Here is a 16,526-nt window from a genome sequence, read left to right as displayed (position 1 = left end):
AGCAAAGAAGTTTCCTGAATAAACTGAATGCTTCGAAGGCCAGTGTAGCAGGGGCAGGGGTCTGGGGACCATGGTTCCAGGAGACATCTAAGTCAATTGGCATAATAAAATCTATTAAGAAAACATTCTGCATCCCACTTTAAAAAGTGGCTTCTGAGGTCTTAAACGCTAGCAAGCAGCCATCTAAGATGCATTAATTGGTCTCAATCCACCTGGATCAAAGGAGAATGAAGAACACCAAGGACACAAGGTGATTACGAGCCCAAGAGACAGAAAGGGCCACGTGAACCAGCGACTACATCATCGTGAGACCAGAAGAACTAGATTGGTGCCCTGACTGCCCTGACAGGGAACACAACAGAGAACCCCTGAGGAAGCAGGAGAGCAGTGGGATGCAGACCCCAAATTCTCATAAGACCAGACTTAATGGTCTGACTGAGACTGGAAGGACCCCAGTGGTCATGGCCTCCAGACCTTCTGTTGGCCCAGGACAGGAACCATTCCCGAAGCCAACTCTTCAGACATGGACTGGACTGGACAATGGGTTGGAGAGGGATGCTGGTGAGGAGTGTGCTTCTTGGATCAGGTGGACACTTGAGACTATGTTGGCATCTCCTGCCTGGAGGGGAGAAGAGAGGGTGGAGGGGGTTAGAAGCTGGCTAAATGGACACAAAAAGAGAGTGGAGGGACAGAGCGTGCTGTCTCATTAGGGGGAGAGTAATTGGGAGTGTGTAGCAAGGTGTATATGGGTATTTGTGTGAGAGACTAACTTGATTTGTAAACCTTCACTTAAAGCGCAATAAAAATTATATTGAAAAAAAAATCCTACATATTACCTAGTGTGTTTTTAATGTTTTATTATATCTTATTTGAAGTTGATGATTCAAAGGGGGCATAAACTTTGCGCTTTCTGATAAGAACACTTAGATACTTACGGTTCAATTCTTCTTATAATTTATCTTTCTTCTTTAATTTGTTATCTAGGGAGGAAAAGATATACTTTAAAAATCACGAGCTTTTAAATATGTTTAAGTGAAACTGAATTAAATTAATATAGAAATAATAATTTGAAACGTAAGGTCTTTTAGGCCTATGAACTGAACTCTAGCCTAGTTTCCTTTCTGGTTTATATGTTCTTCTTACATTTTTTCTACTTTTGTGTCTTTTAAAATGGTCTCCAATGGTTCCAGGCCTCATTTTATCCACATGAAAATAAGCTCTAAAGAACTAAACCAGGTATTTGTGGTATTATTGTAAAAACAAACAAACAACAACAACAACAAAACCAAGTCATTACAGATTAGATCTGTGAATTTCTGCGTTTGCCATAATTTGTGCATATTGAACCAAAGGATATTATTAAAATGACTGTGGATTCAAAGTCAAGATGGTAGAACTATACCTTCTCTTTACTTTTGACTATTTTGTTATGCAACATTTCACATTTACAACAACAGTGAAAAATCTACTGTCTATTTTGCTCAGTAACAACATATAATTGGCAGCAATGAACGTCAAGCTGTGAGACAAGAATAATGTGGCTGTGATTGTTAAGGTTATATGTCAACTTGGCTGGGCCATGATTCTCAGTGGTTTGGCAGTTATGTAATGATGTAATTTGTCAGTTATATAATGATGTAGTCGTTCTCCATTTTGTGATCTGATATGATCATCCTCCATTTTTGCATAATGTCAATTTTGCGTAACAACCTGGTCTTTGGAACCTAACCATGTCAATAAGTGAGGAGAGGTGTATTGCTATACTCTTAGGAGAATCGATAGAACAATAAAATATAGCCAATGACAAACTATGTTATATTGCACGATTTTCTTCTTTTTTTGTTTTTTTCATCCTAATAAACACATCATACTTTCCACAGAAATACCGTGGATGGCTGGTACCTGTATGCTGATAGCTCGAACGGAAAATTTGGTGACATGGCTGACATTCTTACTCCTGTTATTTCACTTACGGGACCAAAATGTACCTTGCTGTTCTGGACTCATATGAATGGTGCCACAGTTGGTTCTCTCCAGGTATTTCCCAGGCAATTGCAGTTTCTGAAATTGCTGTATGAAAATTCATACTGTATAATTTAGTGTCATTAAAATATAGTCTGCTAAAGAAAATGGACAATTATCAACCTTTCACTAGTTTCAAAATGATATGATTGGGAGAAAAAGCCTAGCAGAATTGTACCTGAATGACTAATAGGTAATTTTTTTTTCTATTTAATTTCAGACTATTATCTCTATTCTGAGGTTACACCTTCTATATAATACCATTTTACATTTGAAATGTGTCATGTAGGTTTCAGTATCAGTGTTATGAGTATAACACAACCAAATACACACTCTGATAATATTTGAATGTGTCTTCTTGTCGTCTTTGATGGTAGTAGTGCTACATTATAGTCTTTTTGAATTGTGTATGTCTTAAAAAATATTTAAAACTGTTTCAAAGTCACATTAATGTATCAAAAATAGCACAGACAATTCCCATATACCCTTCACACAGAGACTGATTTTTCTCCAGTTGCCCCAGCCAAGCCCTTTATAGCAAAAAAATCCAACACAGGATCACATATTGAGCACGGTAGTCATTTCTTTCTAATGTGTTTAAAACTAGAACAATTCCTTTGTTTTTCCTACCCTTTTAGAACCTTGATCTTCTAAAAGAGGATAGCCCAATCATTTAATAGATCGCCCCTCAATTTGGATTTGTTCAATATAAATGCATTGTGTTTTTTTCACTGCATCCTAATGGTATTTGTTTGATCCGTCCCATTACTTTTGTGGCCTTTGCTATCAATGTTTTGTGAAGAGATACTTTGAAACTATGTACACTCTTGATTTTAGCTCCAATTCTTACCACTAGTTTTAGTTTCCGTTGGCGTTTCTTGCTGGGATGAATTTTATTATGATGGTTGCTTAATTGTGATTTTCTAACTCCATTGTTCCATCTATATCTATAGGTTGGTTTTCTATTGTAAAGAAAAACATTCTCTTCTCTCCATTTATGGACACATTGATCCATTTATTGATATCAGTATGGACTCATGTTTCTTATATATAATCTATTTATATTATATATTTTGATGCTCAAAATTTTCTGTATTTGATTAGTAGGAGTCCCTTCAAGGTGACGTTGATAGCTGTTTGACAAACCCCGTAATTCACTAAGAATTTTCTTCCTTTCTGGTCAACAAGATGTTCTAAACTCACCTTATTTTTATTCTGCCTCATCCTCGGAATTAACCATTTCTCCAAGGGATTTTGGCTTCTTTTAGTGAACTAAGATATATACAAAACAGAGAGAAGTTCTGGAATATTAACACAAGTCCCCATATTGGACATGTCTTGATTGAGAATAATAAGTAATATTTGTATATAATGTGTATAGATAACATCATTTACGCAGAAGAAGCTAACTCAGTTTTGAAACCTTTCCCTTTACACTTAGTTTTATAGCTTACATGATGTTTTCTCAGAAGCCATATCTGATAAACAAATTCATAGAAGCCATAGTTGTTTACTATGAGCAGTTTTAGACCAGGGATATCTTGCTAAAACATTCCATAGATAAGGACTCTATTCCTCTCAAATACTATTAATTCGTTTGCTAAGAGGTCTGGATTAGACATGTTTGCAAAGAGATTCATCTTTCCCAATAATGGGAAAGAAGTAGACTAGAGGCCAGCTGCTTGACCACTTCCTTCCCAGTAGCTTGATTGTAATTTTAATATTAGGTATTTTTTTTCCATCTCTTATTGCTGTTTTTTTCTATAATATTCCTGTCCATTCATAATATTCTTTTTTAAAAATAAATTTTAGAATAAATATACCTGCCTTCAAAAATGCTATTAGTGTTTTATATTGAAAACATGTTAAATTTATAGGTCAATTTTGGAAGAATTATCCTGTTTATGAAATTAAAACTTGTAAAAAAAAAAAGTTTAGATGTATATTTGTGTGTGTATGTGTGTGTTTGTGTGTCTGATAATCTACAAGAGTGTCCAAATAGCCTTAAGCCTTGAAGTTAAGTTTCTTACTTGCTTAACAATGACTTCTCCAAGTGGTTTTTGGCAAAGCAATTAATAAAACTTACTGCAGGTTTTTCATAAGTAAAATGAAAATTTTTTACCTGGTATATCTTGTAGTTAAGATTAAATTTACCTGAAATATGCTTTTGCTTTTTTAAAATAAGATTTCGTATTAGTAGGTGAAAAATTATAAAGTTGTATTAGAATTTTGTAAATAATTAATGATTAAATAATTACTTTGGTACACAAGATCCCTAACTTTGTGCATGGCTGAATAAAATAACATTAAATGTTCCATTAAAGTGTTATATGAACACATATATCCTTGGTTACTGATGCCATATTTTTATGAAAATAATGTGCACCTTTTATGTATGTTTGCCAACCATGCCCTCTCACCACAAGATATTTTTGTAAGTGCCGTTATGCCAATTTTTTTACATGCTGTTGTTATAAAAAAGTTAGCATAACATACTTACGAAAATACCTCACAGGGGAAGGCAAACAAACATAGAAGTTGTGCATTATTTACTTAAAAATATGGTGTATAGTGTTATATTCATATAAACAAGATCTGTTTCCTGTACATTCTTTCCAGTACTCTTCAAAAATGCTCTTTATGTCTTGGTTTGAAATCATGTTTTCATGACTTTGTTAATATGTTGAATTAACTTGAATTTTATGATTGTTTTCTAGCGATATGTTACTTTTTGTATGACTCTGGAAACTTTAGTTCTATAAAAATAATAACCTAAATTTAAATTAAAAATTATATATACCATATTTTTATGCAAATATCATACACCTTCTACTTTTGTTTGCTAACCATATCTTCCTCCTACTGAAGAATTTTTTTTGTAAGGGCACTATGCTAATTTTCTCTACATCAACATTTTAAAAAATTGGTGTATTGGCACTTATGACAGTACCTAATGGGGGGAGGGCATGGTTGGCAAACAAGCATAGAAAGTGCACATTATTTGTGTGAAAATATGATAATAAAACCATTAAAGTTACCTGCACATTCAAAAATCAAAACCGTCACAAATCCTTTATCTGAATTATTCTTTGGCTTATAAATTGTGTTTTTAAAAAGTAACATTCTGAAAGAATTGAATATGCCATATGTCATTTATTTTAAAAACTGGAATTTTTCCATTCTTCCCATTATCATTGCTCTCTTGATGATTGATTTCTTATTCTGCAAAGAAAAGCAGAGCTAATTTGTCTGCTGAGAATAATTTGAATTATTTTTTAGAATAAGGGTATGCTATTTTATAGTGAGGATTTGTTGGTTTCAAGGCAGTCAGGGAGGGAACTCTTACTGGCACAGCTTGAGTAGGTAGCCACTTAGATCAGCCATCTGTGCTGTTACAGTTTAATGGACTTACACCACTCTCACTGAAACCAAGTAGATGAGAAAGCTTGTTTTTGAATGAATGCTTTAGTAATTGCATACAATTTCGTTCTACCACATGAATATTACTTAATATATAAAATTGGAATTGTTACTGCTTCCAGATTTTTAAAAAAGCGAACAAGTTAACAGTTCTTAAGAAGATTGTTCCTAGATACCTTTGGATTTGACTGACAGATATCCATGCATACCCTTAGATCAGAAGCTTGTGAGGTACCCTGGGGCACAGTGCGTAACTTCATAGTAAGAAATGATAACATTTAATAAAAAGTGTCTCAGGCTCTTTTCTCAGGGATTCAGTGTTGAAATTAAAATAATTCTTAAAAATTCCATTGGAAAATTCTAGACATTTAAAACATTTTAAGACAAAATATTTAAACACCTTTTTCTTGATTTTATATCTGTAGGTATTGAACAAGAAAGGCAACGTTACTTCTAAATTGTGGGCTCAAACTGGACAGCAAGGTGCACAGTGGAAAAAAGTAGAAGTGTTTTTAGGCATTCATTCACATGTACAGGTTTGTAATCCAAGTAGTTATATCATAAAGGAATTTCGTAGATTAATTTCTTTCATCCTGATTTATTTCTTCCACTCATAGGTTTTTTTTTTTTTTTTTTTTTTGTCCTCCTTGTCCCTTTTTGATGTGTTATATGAAAAGGCAGTCACAGCATTTAACACTCCATATGGCATTTTCAGTAGGCAATTTATAATTCCAGAATGCCCTAATTTCTCCCAGTTAAGCAATCATACTTCTAGGAACATTAATTCAAATGACAGCCTCCACTCCCAAATCAGCCTCCCACATATAAAGGACCCATATCTCTATTTTAAAAATATATTCTCAGGGACTTTAATTAAATTATTTGAAACCTAATTAAAAAGATAGACTTTTGTAAAACTTATGCTGTTGAATCTTATTATAGGTGATACATTTACTTAACTGAAAAATATTTGTTGGAAGGCACAAAATTGTGTGATGCTGTATTTGCCTTCGTGTAGATTACATTAATATTAGTAGAATAAGTCCTATACACATTAAATAATTAAATACAAGTATAAGTAGTACACAGGTTAAAAAAGTACAACTTAAAATAATTATATGCCAAGATATTTGGTATAGATTTTAGGTTTTGTGGATGATCAAGAAAGAGGTCCATGGACAATGGTTTTGGGGGAAATTTTCTTGGAGGATGAGACTTGCTATTAAGATTTGTTAAGATTTGGATAAGCAGTGTGAACCAGACAATTTGTGTTGGAAAACAATTTTTTCTTAACCTTAACTTCCCAGGGTTTATTTCCATGAATATTTCCCTCATCTCTAGACAGAAGGGATGAGATCTTTGCTAAATGTTGCATCTCTAGTTCTCTGTATGCCCAGCACAGTAACCAACTCTGCTGTGAAGGCTCAGTAAATATGTCTAGAGTCATGTGCTTTCTCTGGTGGGTTAGTCTCCCTCAACTACAACAGAATCACAAGCTGAATACTGTTGGATAAAGGCCTTTGTATGACATTATGTCCAATTTCTTAGAGTGATAGTCTCTGCAATAAATCTCAGATTTTCAGCCTCTCACTAGAATACAGTTTTCTTATGGCTCACGTGTAGATAATTTATAAAAAGGATAAGAAATAAGTTAAACCTGCTGGAGTAAAGATTGGGCAGCAATATGATGGCCTTGCACGTTTTGCACAACAGGAAAATCTACTGCAAGAAGGATTCTGACTTTAACCTCCAAACTCCTTTAACTGAGGCACAAAGAATCCTCAGCAAGAATATGTGGACGTTTTGTGGCTGCCAGACGGAAGCTTTCACCCCAGGTGGTGAATATTTAACTAGTTCTGCGAAAACAGGATATTTGTAAAGTAAAATCATATTCAAAATAACATTAAAGAGGATGTAAGCAAGAAAGACGAGTTCATTTAGCCTTTGTGAAATTCTAACGTTTCGCATATTGGAATTTGACTGAAGAGAAGTATACCCATGTTATCTGAATCTTAAAGCTAAATCTTAATGGCTTGTGAATATTTGATGTTTGGCACGGTTCATTGATTTCTTCAGTAAAAGCTTATTGAGCATTTACTGTGCACAAGGCACTATGAATATAGCGATGAATATAGTGATGAGCCAGTATGCTGTCCATCATGCTTCTATTCTTACAATATTGTTCCCTTTAGCCACAGAAAGATGGGGTCTTCAATCCTTGAGTGAAATTATAAGATATTTCTAGAATTTGTATGCTGAAGTAGCTGTGGGCATTTTGCATCATTTTTGGGGGGAACCTCCAAATTAAAACAAAATTTTTAAATATAATTTTATGCCAATAGCAATCACATGTATCACACTTACTATGTGCTAAGTACTACTGTAAGAATTTTACAAATATTCATTCATTTAATTTTCATAACAACCTTTAAGGCAAATAGCATTGTTGTCTCCAATTTATAGATTAGAAAACAGAAATGTCTAGAAGTTAAATAACTTGCCAATTTATGTAACCACTAAATGGCAGAGACAGAATTTAAATATAGGCAGGCATCTAAGAGTCTACAATCTAATTGATATGCCATATTGCCTCTCTAATTCCACAAAATAATTGACCCTGCTTTTATTCTACCTGAAAAAAGATGTGTCATAGTTGCTCTCTTTAAAAAGTTTTACCACATTTAATATTAAAGTCTATGGAATCCCAACCAACATTATATGGAGCATAAGGATTTAAGCGATGATTTGTATATGGCAGACAGCTAAGAGTGTGTCTATAGGATCGCAGATAAAAAGATTAATGCTGAACACTCATTGAGTTAGCTGATACCTTATTCATGGAGCATTCCATTCATACTTAAATGTTTAGATGTATCCAGAGGACAGAATAAATTTTCCAGTTTTTATATTATGCTTTTCTTGGACTCAGTTTCCCTTATAAGAAAGCTGTACTTCATGTTACTTTTTCTAGACCAATCTCTTCTTAATCACCTGTAGGATTTTTATCCAGCCAACAAATTTTTCTTTTCCAGGACATCCGCTGTGAAGAACAACAATTTATTCCTTTTATGCAAATTAAATATCTTAATACCGTTGAATTTCTATTTTGATAATGTGAGAGGCACCATTTCAATTATTCTATCCTCTCATCTTAAGAGGAAAACACCTACGTTCACGCAGTAGTATGAAGGCACACCACATCTTGAGGGAAAAATAATTTTTTCAAGAAAAACAGCTGTTTAGAATTGATCCAGAGGTATTTAGAAGTTTGATAGCAAAAAATATTTTGTATAAAATCACTAATGAGGTAAATCTGAACTTTCATGTAACTCATCTCTAATTGTTCTATTTTATTTTAAAATATATGAATTTTTCTCATATTAATACAGTTATATCTTTGACCTGCAATAAGAGGTGATAGAAACAGTCTGGATTAATTTCATTTAGAAAATTGAAACTAAACATGAATTTTTATGTCCTATGAACAGTCCCCATTGTTATTCCAAGTAGTGGTAATGTTACAAACTAAGATAGAATCACCTTAGTGACTCCTTTTATTATTTTTCATCACTGGCCAATTAAAAATCAATGAAACTTATGGTATTGAGGGTTGCTATCTTTTAGCTTTCAAATACTTGGTGTGGACAGATCTGAGAAATGGCCAGAACTGGGAAAATAAAGGACATACTAGCATCTTTTTTCTTTGGTACATTCTGTCACCTGATTGGCCTCCTGCTTCCAGGAGCAGGTCTTGGTTAGGATCTGAGAGCTGGCAGAATCAGCAGTAGTGGGTTGGTGACTCCCACCACTTTTCTAGACCTCACAGAAACCTAGACATGAGGCAGTAGTGATGCCACGCCCACATTCTTAGGTTTCAAGGATGGTACAGATTTTAGGGGACCCTCAAGTTTCCTGGATCAGAATCATTACGGAAACTTTTACCAGATTCAATCTCTACATGCTCTATTTAGCGTTTGCTTCAAGTTTTGAACTACTTGATTGAGGGTGCAACTGAAACCAGCTTTTCCATTTTTTTCTTTTTTTTTTAAGATTATCTTCAGGGCAAAACGCGGCATCAGTTACATCGGAGATGTGGCCGTGGATGACATTTCCTTCCAAGATTGTTCCCCTTTACTTAGCCCAGACAGGGAATGTACTGCTGAGGAATTCATGTGTGCTAACCAGCACTGCATTCCAAAGGACAAGCTGTGTGATTTTGTGAATGATTGTGCTGATAACTCAGATGAAACGACTTTCATTTGCAGTAAGTACAAACGTTCTGTTTCCCGACTTTTGCCTTCACTTCCCATGTCCTTACTCTCTGCAGTGTGTTCATTGCTGAGATGGACAGAGTAGCTATATTTTAGCAGCAGAGCAGTTAAAGTGGTTTAACTGTTTCAATACATTCCTTTCTCCCTCTCAATACTTAATTTCGAACAATAATTAAGTTAAAACTAGTTGTTGGCTTTGTGTGTGTGTGAGGTGATTGGAGATCAAGTGGAAAACTGGTGCCTTCAAAGACAAACAGAATGATACCAAGTATTTTCCATATGAAAGATGCTTGGAAAACTGACAAGCAAAAGATCACCCGTGAAAGCTAATTCATGCGGGGTGGCGGACCGCTTCTTATTTGATGCATTTCAGAGAATTGTCATTATTTTGTGCCACTCATCAGATATGATAGGTTGGTAAAAAACAGAAAAGTAATACCCAGATAATGTATAAAGTAGACAAGGTGATCTCTTAAAGGAGATACATATCAGATAATGCATTATTATTGTAGGAGATCAACTCATAATAAACAACACCTATTAAAATAAAAAAAAAAAAACGGCTAAATGGGCCACATGTGCTCATTCTGGTAAGCCTGTAAAATTCTGCAACACAGCCCAATTGTTGCTTCATTTCATGGCAAATGGGGTGAATGTATACTGTCAAAATGAAGGCTGACAAATTTTTCCAGTACCACTTGTAATAGTCTCTAAACTAGAGGATTAGGGTTTGCTCTTCCTTTTCTTGTGACACCAAATCTAGAATGTCAAGAATAACTTCAGTATAATAAGAGCTCACATTTATAAAGAACTTCTTTCAACTTTTCAAAGTCCCTTTACCTACTAACCTCCATTTGATCCTCACAGAAGCCCGAGAGGTAAGTGGGACGGATATTATTATCCATCGCCACGGATGAGGCTACTGACAAGGGGGGCTTTGTCCAAGTTCATAAAACCGGTACTGGCAGAACTGATACTAGAACCCAAGTACTTTGATTTATGAACCACTTCTTTTCCCATGTACATCTGTATAAAACTGAATCTTAAAAACATAGTAGAGCTATGGAAGTCCTATATATACTACATAACTATTTGTTGTATCAATTACGGATTATCTTTTATAATATCCATTTTTATCATATGTGAACCAAGCAAAACATTTTGGCTAATCTTGGATATACTATTAATGTTCACCTCTACTTTATAAATATTTTCTCCTACACTAAAATTTTTAATTTAATTTCTCCTACACTTAACTTATTTTCTGCATCAAATGCACATTTTTTTTAATTGCCATTTTCTTTTGAGTATTACAAAAATGTATCAGGTGAGTAGTGCAGATACTTCCTTTTGAAACTTATTGTAATTTTGTGAACATATTGCTTTCCTAGTGATATAACACACTGTTTTTAGATTTAAAGTATCGATTTGATTTTTGCTAAGTTTTTCTTTGTATTTCAGCTCTAAAATTGTGAATGTTTTGGGGAAGCCCCTTGTATTTCGGAAAAGATGCTGATATACAAGGGGGATCAGATATGTATTAAGAACTTACTGTCTTGGTAGCTACTTGGTATAAAAATAAAGGCAAACGTAATCATAAGTCTTTGGAGGGAAAGTGTTACTAGAAGGTGCTTTTTGGTGAATTGAGTTTCAAATCTCTTTAGGTTTTAGGTGAGCCCACCCACGTCAGTAATACTGGCCAGTAAAACTTAATTAGTTGCAGATATTGCATGAGAAAAGGGAAACTTTTTCAGCCCCTTAAAACAAACAAGAAGTTAGAATAAACCCTAAAAGCAGCCAATATTTAGCATTATTTCTTGTTATATGATTATGTTTTTTTACATAGTAGTTTTTTAATATATATTTTTAAAAATTCAGCTGTATTCCTAGTCTACTAGTTTTAAATGTTATGTTTTAATTATAGAATGGCTAGAATCTGCTTTATGAATTACGGATGGTTTTATCCTGCGTTTGATGGAAACATTGATGTTCTAATTAAACTTAGAAAAATGGTGGGGGGGAACTGAGCCACCACATCAGCTGATTTCAGAAATTTCACTGAGAACCAATCAAGTATTTGACGTTAAAGTCCCCTATCTAAGAATTACAAAAAGGAGTGAAAAATTAAACTATTTTTAAAGGAATAGGCTATCACTAAAGGAGAAGAAAATAATTCTTTATAATAAAAAGTATCTGCTGATTTAATTTTCTGTACATCAGTGTAGACTATAAAAACAAAATCTAGAAGAAAAATGAAAATGCTATTTATTATTTTATTTTATAATTTACAGAATATGTTGAAAATATAGAGCATAGTCAAAGAAAGTGATATTTGTATCTAGGAAAATCAAAATCTTATAAAAAATAAAATAGAGATTACTCTGTAAAACATATTTTCCATATTCATATACATTCTAATTAGCATATTTGTTGATACATAATTGAGAATATCTCAGGCTTACCCAAGATAATTTTATTCTGCACTGTGATTAGTAAAGATACAGGATATTTGAGCAGCACAATTAGTGATCTGAACCTAATGGGCATGTGTAGTACTACATTTACAAACTGTGGATATCCATCCTTTTCAAACACACAAAGGACAATTAACAAAAGAAAAGAGATTGTATTCTTAAGCATTGAGCAAATTTTAATAATTTTCTATAGGTTAATGTGACAGACAGTATGTCATTTGATTTAGGCTAGAAATCAATTATAAGACCATGCCTTAAAATTCCCTATTTGTACGAAGAAACACATTTTTAATAACTGATAAATCTCACACTTTTGAAAATTATAGCAATAGAAATAGAAAAAAGTTGAACAGAAAAATACTGATGCATTAAAAAACCAGTGGGATTAGTTACTCCAGTACTTAGAGAAAAATGTGTCGCCCTAAAATTCTTATAGCAGAAACTAACAATTAGCTAATACTGCCAATTAATGAAATAGAACACAAATGTACAATAGAGAGGATTTGAAAAGAGTGCTACAATTTTCAGAACTCTGTCAAGAATGATCAAGAGATAGAAGACAATATCAAATTTAATTAACACATATTTATCAAGCACTTTTTATGTGTTAGATGTTGAGACTCCCGGTATACCTCACTAAACAAACAGACAAGTTACTTATCCTCACGAACATATATTCTTATGATAAACAGAAAAAAAAAATGTGTGTGTGTGTAAAGTAAATTACATAGTTTGTTAAAAGTGATAAATGCTATGAGGAAAAATAGAGAATAAGGCAAGGGAGATCAGAAATGGAAGGAAGGAAGGTTAAAATATTAAGTAGGATATCAAAGATAGACCTGAATGGGAAGATATTTGAACAAATTCTTGAAGGAGGTCTGACTTAGCCAAGTGTATATTTAAGATTTAAAAAGAGGATGTTATTTATTAATGATAAAAATATTAATATTGTTATAAAATATAAAAGGGATTATGGCATAAATTTGAAAATTTAGAAGATATAGAAAAATATTATCAAAATATAACTTCAAAAAATGAAGATGAAATCAAAACTTAGATAGTCTTATAATAATTTAACAAACATGAATTAAGAGTGAAAAAACTTTTCTACCAAGAAAACATTGAGTCCAGATATATGGACTAATTGGCAAATTTTAGCAAACATTTATGAGAGAAATAATTTTAATTTTACTCAAATTTTCTAGAGACTAGAAATATAGAGAATTCCTCAAATAATTTAGTGTCAAGGCAAACATAAGTTAGGTACCAAACCCTTTAAAGTAGACATGAGTAGGGAAAAACATATGTTAATTTTCCTCAATGATGCAAAAATTCTTCCCCAAAATAATTACAAAACAATTCAACAATATTTAACATACATTTTGACTATTTTGGGTTTCTCCATGAAATACAAAATCGATATAATAGTTGGTGATAATAATGTAATTCACCACTTCAAGAGATTAGAGAAGAAAAAAACACATTATTTCAATAGATGAAAAAGCTCTTACCAAATTACATACATTCTTTAATGAGAAAAAATTGTATAAATATATAAAATGTAATATTTAATAGTAAGTCATGGAAAACATGATTTTCCTCTTTGAAATCAGGAACAAGATAAGGATCCCCATTTCTCCAAATTTATTCAACAATATACTAGAGATTCTACCAAGTGCAATAAAGCAAGAAAAGGAAATAAGTGGTATAACCACCAAATAAAATCCCACAGAACATTCATTATTTTAAAAGATAAGATTCTATCTTCATAGGAGATCTAAAATAATCTAGAAATGAATTAGTATTAATAAGATAATTCAACAAAGTTGTGAGATTAAAAAATAAAAATAGATAAGTATCATTTATTTATATTTATGTATGTATACTAAGTACACAGCATATCTATATCATAGAGAATCAATTTTTCTATATACTATAAACAAACAATAAGAAAATGATTTTTGATTAAAAAAATAGCATTTATACGACATCAGAAATATTAGGTACCATGTAATAAATCTACAAATACCTGGAAGATTTCTCATGAAATATCATCAAACTTGACTGAATGTCATTAAGAAGGCTTAAACAGTTTAGAGCTATTAGATGATTAGATATTACAAAATTTTAAATTCTCTGCAAATTGATGTAGAGATTCAATCAAAATCCCAACAGATGGTATGTGAAACTTGAATATCTAGTTCTAAGACTTATAAATGTGCCAGGAGTAGCCAAAAGATCTTGAAGACAAGTTAGAAGAGTTGCTCTAACGTGTATCAAACCTTATGTTGATAACCCTTCCCTAATTACTACAACATAGGTTTTTTGCATAGTCAACTTCAGGTTGACCAATGGAGACGAATAAAAAACTTAAAATCGATAATGAAAAAGGCAATAATTCAATATAAAAATTAGCCAAAAATGTTAAAACAGGCACTTGATCAAAAAGGAAAACCAACTGGCCAATAAAAATATAAGAACATATACAAACTCATTATTAATTAGCAAAATACAAATTAGAGCCTAGTGTGACTTCAGTTCACACCAACCAGCTTGGCAAAGTCCACAATGCAGAGCAATGTGAAATTTCATGTACTGTTGATGGGAGTATTTGTGGCTTATAAAGCACTTTTGGGGGGGGTAATTTTATTTTAATAAAGAAAATGCTAATTAAAAAGTACATAATAAAAAGATTGACCAAGGAAGTACTTAAGCTAAAAGCACTGTGTAGTATTTTAAGTAAAAATAACAGACATACACACAGAAAAGGCACTCAAATAATCATTATATAGCTTAATGCATTTTTTACAAAGTACACACCCAAGTAACAACCACTCAGGTTAAGACAGAACAGAAGCAGCATGCAGGAATCCCTGCCTCCCTTCCAGGCACTCCTTACCCTCAAAGGTAATCACTGTCTTACTTTTCTCTTTATAGAATAGCTTTGCCTATTTTTGAACTTCATGGAATCATACGTTATGAACTTGCGTGTCTGACTTCTTTTACAAAATATGTTTTAGCATTCAAACATACTGCATATAACAATAGTTCATTCGTGCTCATTGCTTATATTCCATTATTTGAATACATCATAATATATTTATCCATTCTCTTTGTCGATGGGCTGTTTACAGTTTGGGGCTAGCTATGTATACTCTTGTACATGTCTTTGGTGAACATATGTACTCATTTCTGTTAGGTATTTACCTAGGAGTGAAATTACTGGGTCATACGGTATGTATGTGTATGGCCAGCTTTTGTAAATGCTTCCAAAGAATTTTCCAGAGATTACATCAGTTCACATCCCCACAAGTGGTGGATTTGTGCTCCGATAGCCTACATCCTTTACATCCTCAGATTGTCTTTTGGATTTTAGCCTTTCTGGTGTGCCCAAACCCATAGCTGTCGAGTCAATTCCAACTCATAGTGACCCTACAGGATGGAGTAGAACTGCCCTGAATGGTTTTCAAGGAGCGACTGGTGGATTCAAACTGCCGACCTTTTGGTTAGCAGCTGTGCTCTTAACCACTGGATCACCAGGGGTCCTGTCAAATACATGCATTACAAATATCTTCATCCTCTCTGAGAATAGTAAACAACAAAATTCAGTGTCAAATAAAAAAAAAAATTCTCTCTCATTTATCGCCCTGGCTGGATTTTGTTTATTTTGGCTGAGCTCAACAGGGCTCAGCCCCAAGGTGTGGGCAAGGCCAAGACCCCAATCCACATGTTTTTTTTTATCCTTTTTGGAATGGCAGCTACCTAAAGCACCTTCTTCTTAGAGCAAAAAGCATGAACACAATGGCACTAGCCCAAACTTTTAAGCACATGTCTAATCCTTGCCTGCGTCACGTCTTTTAACATCCTGTTGCCCAAAACGGGTCACATATCAAAGCCCCAAATCAGTGAGATGGGGAAATATACTCTCCTCCGGTTGGAAGTGAGCGAGTAAAGAATATTTGATAAACAATAATCCAAACTCTTACACTCAGTTACTTAATAACAGCCTTATCAAGTAAATTCAAAATATTTTTAAGTGCATTTTTTTCTATTGGATGGAAAATTCCTCAGATATCATTTATTTTTTAAAGCACCTGAGTGTACACTTTAACACTGCTGAAAAGTGATCTAAACACTGCTGTTCAATTCTTGGTCCATGGACAAACAGCATTAGCGTCAGCTACGAGCTGTTAGAAATGCAGAATTTCAGACTCCACCCCAGACTTACTGAATCATACACTGCTTCTTAAGAAGATTTTCAAATGATTGACATGTGCCTTAAAATTTGAGACGCAGTCACCTAAACAATACAAAATTTAGGAAAAGCATTCCGCTGAGA

At 33.3% G+C, this 16,526-nt stretch overlaps 1 protein-coding gene across 1 annotated transcript in view; it reads left to right on the top strand.

The window, feature by feature from the left end:
- The window catches only part of MALRD1 (MAM and LDL receptor class A domain containing 1), a 958,969-nt gene that overhangs the window by 390,213 nt on the left and 552,230 nt on the right, over positions 1–16,526 (top strand). Inside the window, exons 22-24 of the mRNA XM_049881884.1 lie at positions 1,881–2,037; positions 5,868–5,978; positions 9,493–9,706. Of these exons, the coding sequence (XP_049737841.1) occupies positions 1,881–2,037; positions 5,868–5,978; positions 9,493–9,706 (482 nt within the window). The remainder of the gene's footprint in view (positions 1–1,880; positions 2,038–5,867; positions 5,979–9,492; positions 9,707–16,526) is intronic.

This window comes from Elephas maximus, chromosome 4 (genome assembly GCF_024166365.1).
Source record: "Elephas maximus indicus isolate mEleMax1 chromosome 4, mEleMax1 primary haplotype, whole genome shotgun sequence".
NCBI classification, from domain to species: domain Eukaryota; kingdom Metazoa; phylum Chordata; class Mammalia; order Proboscidea; family Elephantidae; genus Elephas; species Elephas maximus.
The sequence above is the reverse complement of the archived record's forward strand: the minus strand, read 5'-3'. Positions and strand labels throughout refer to the sequence as shown.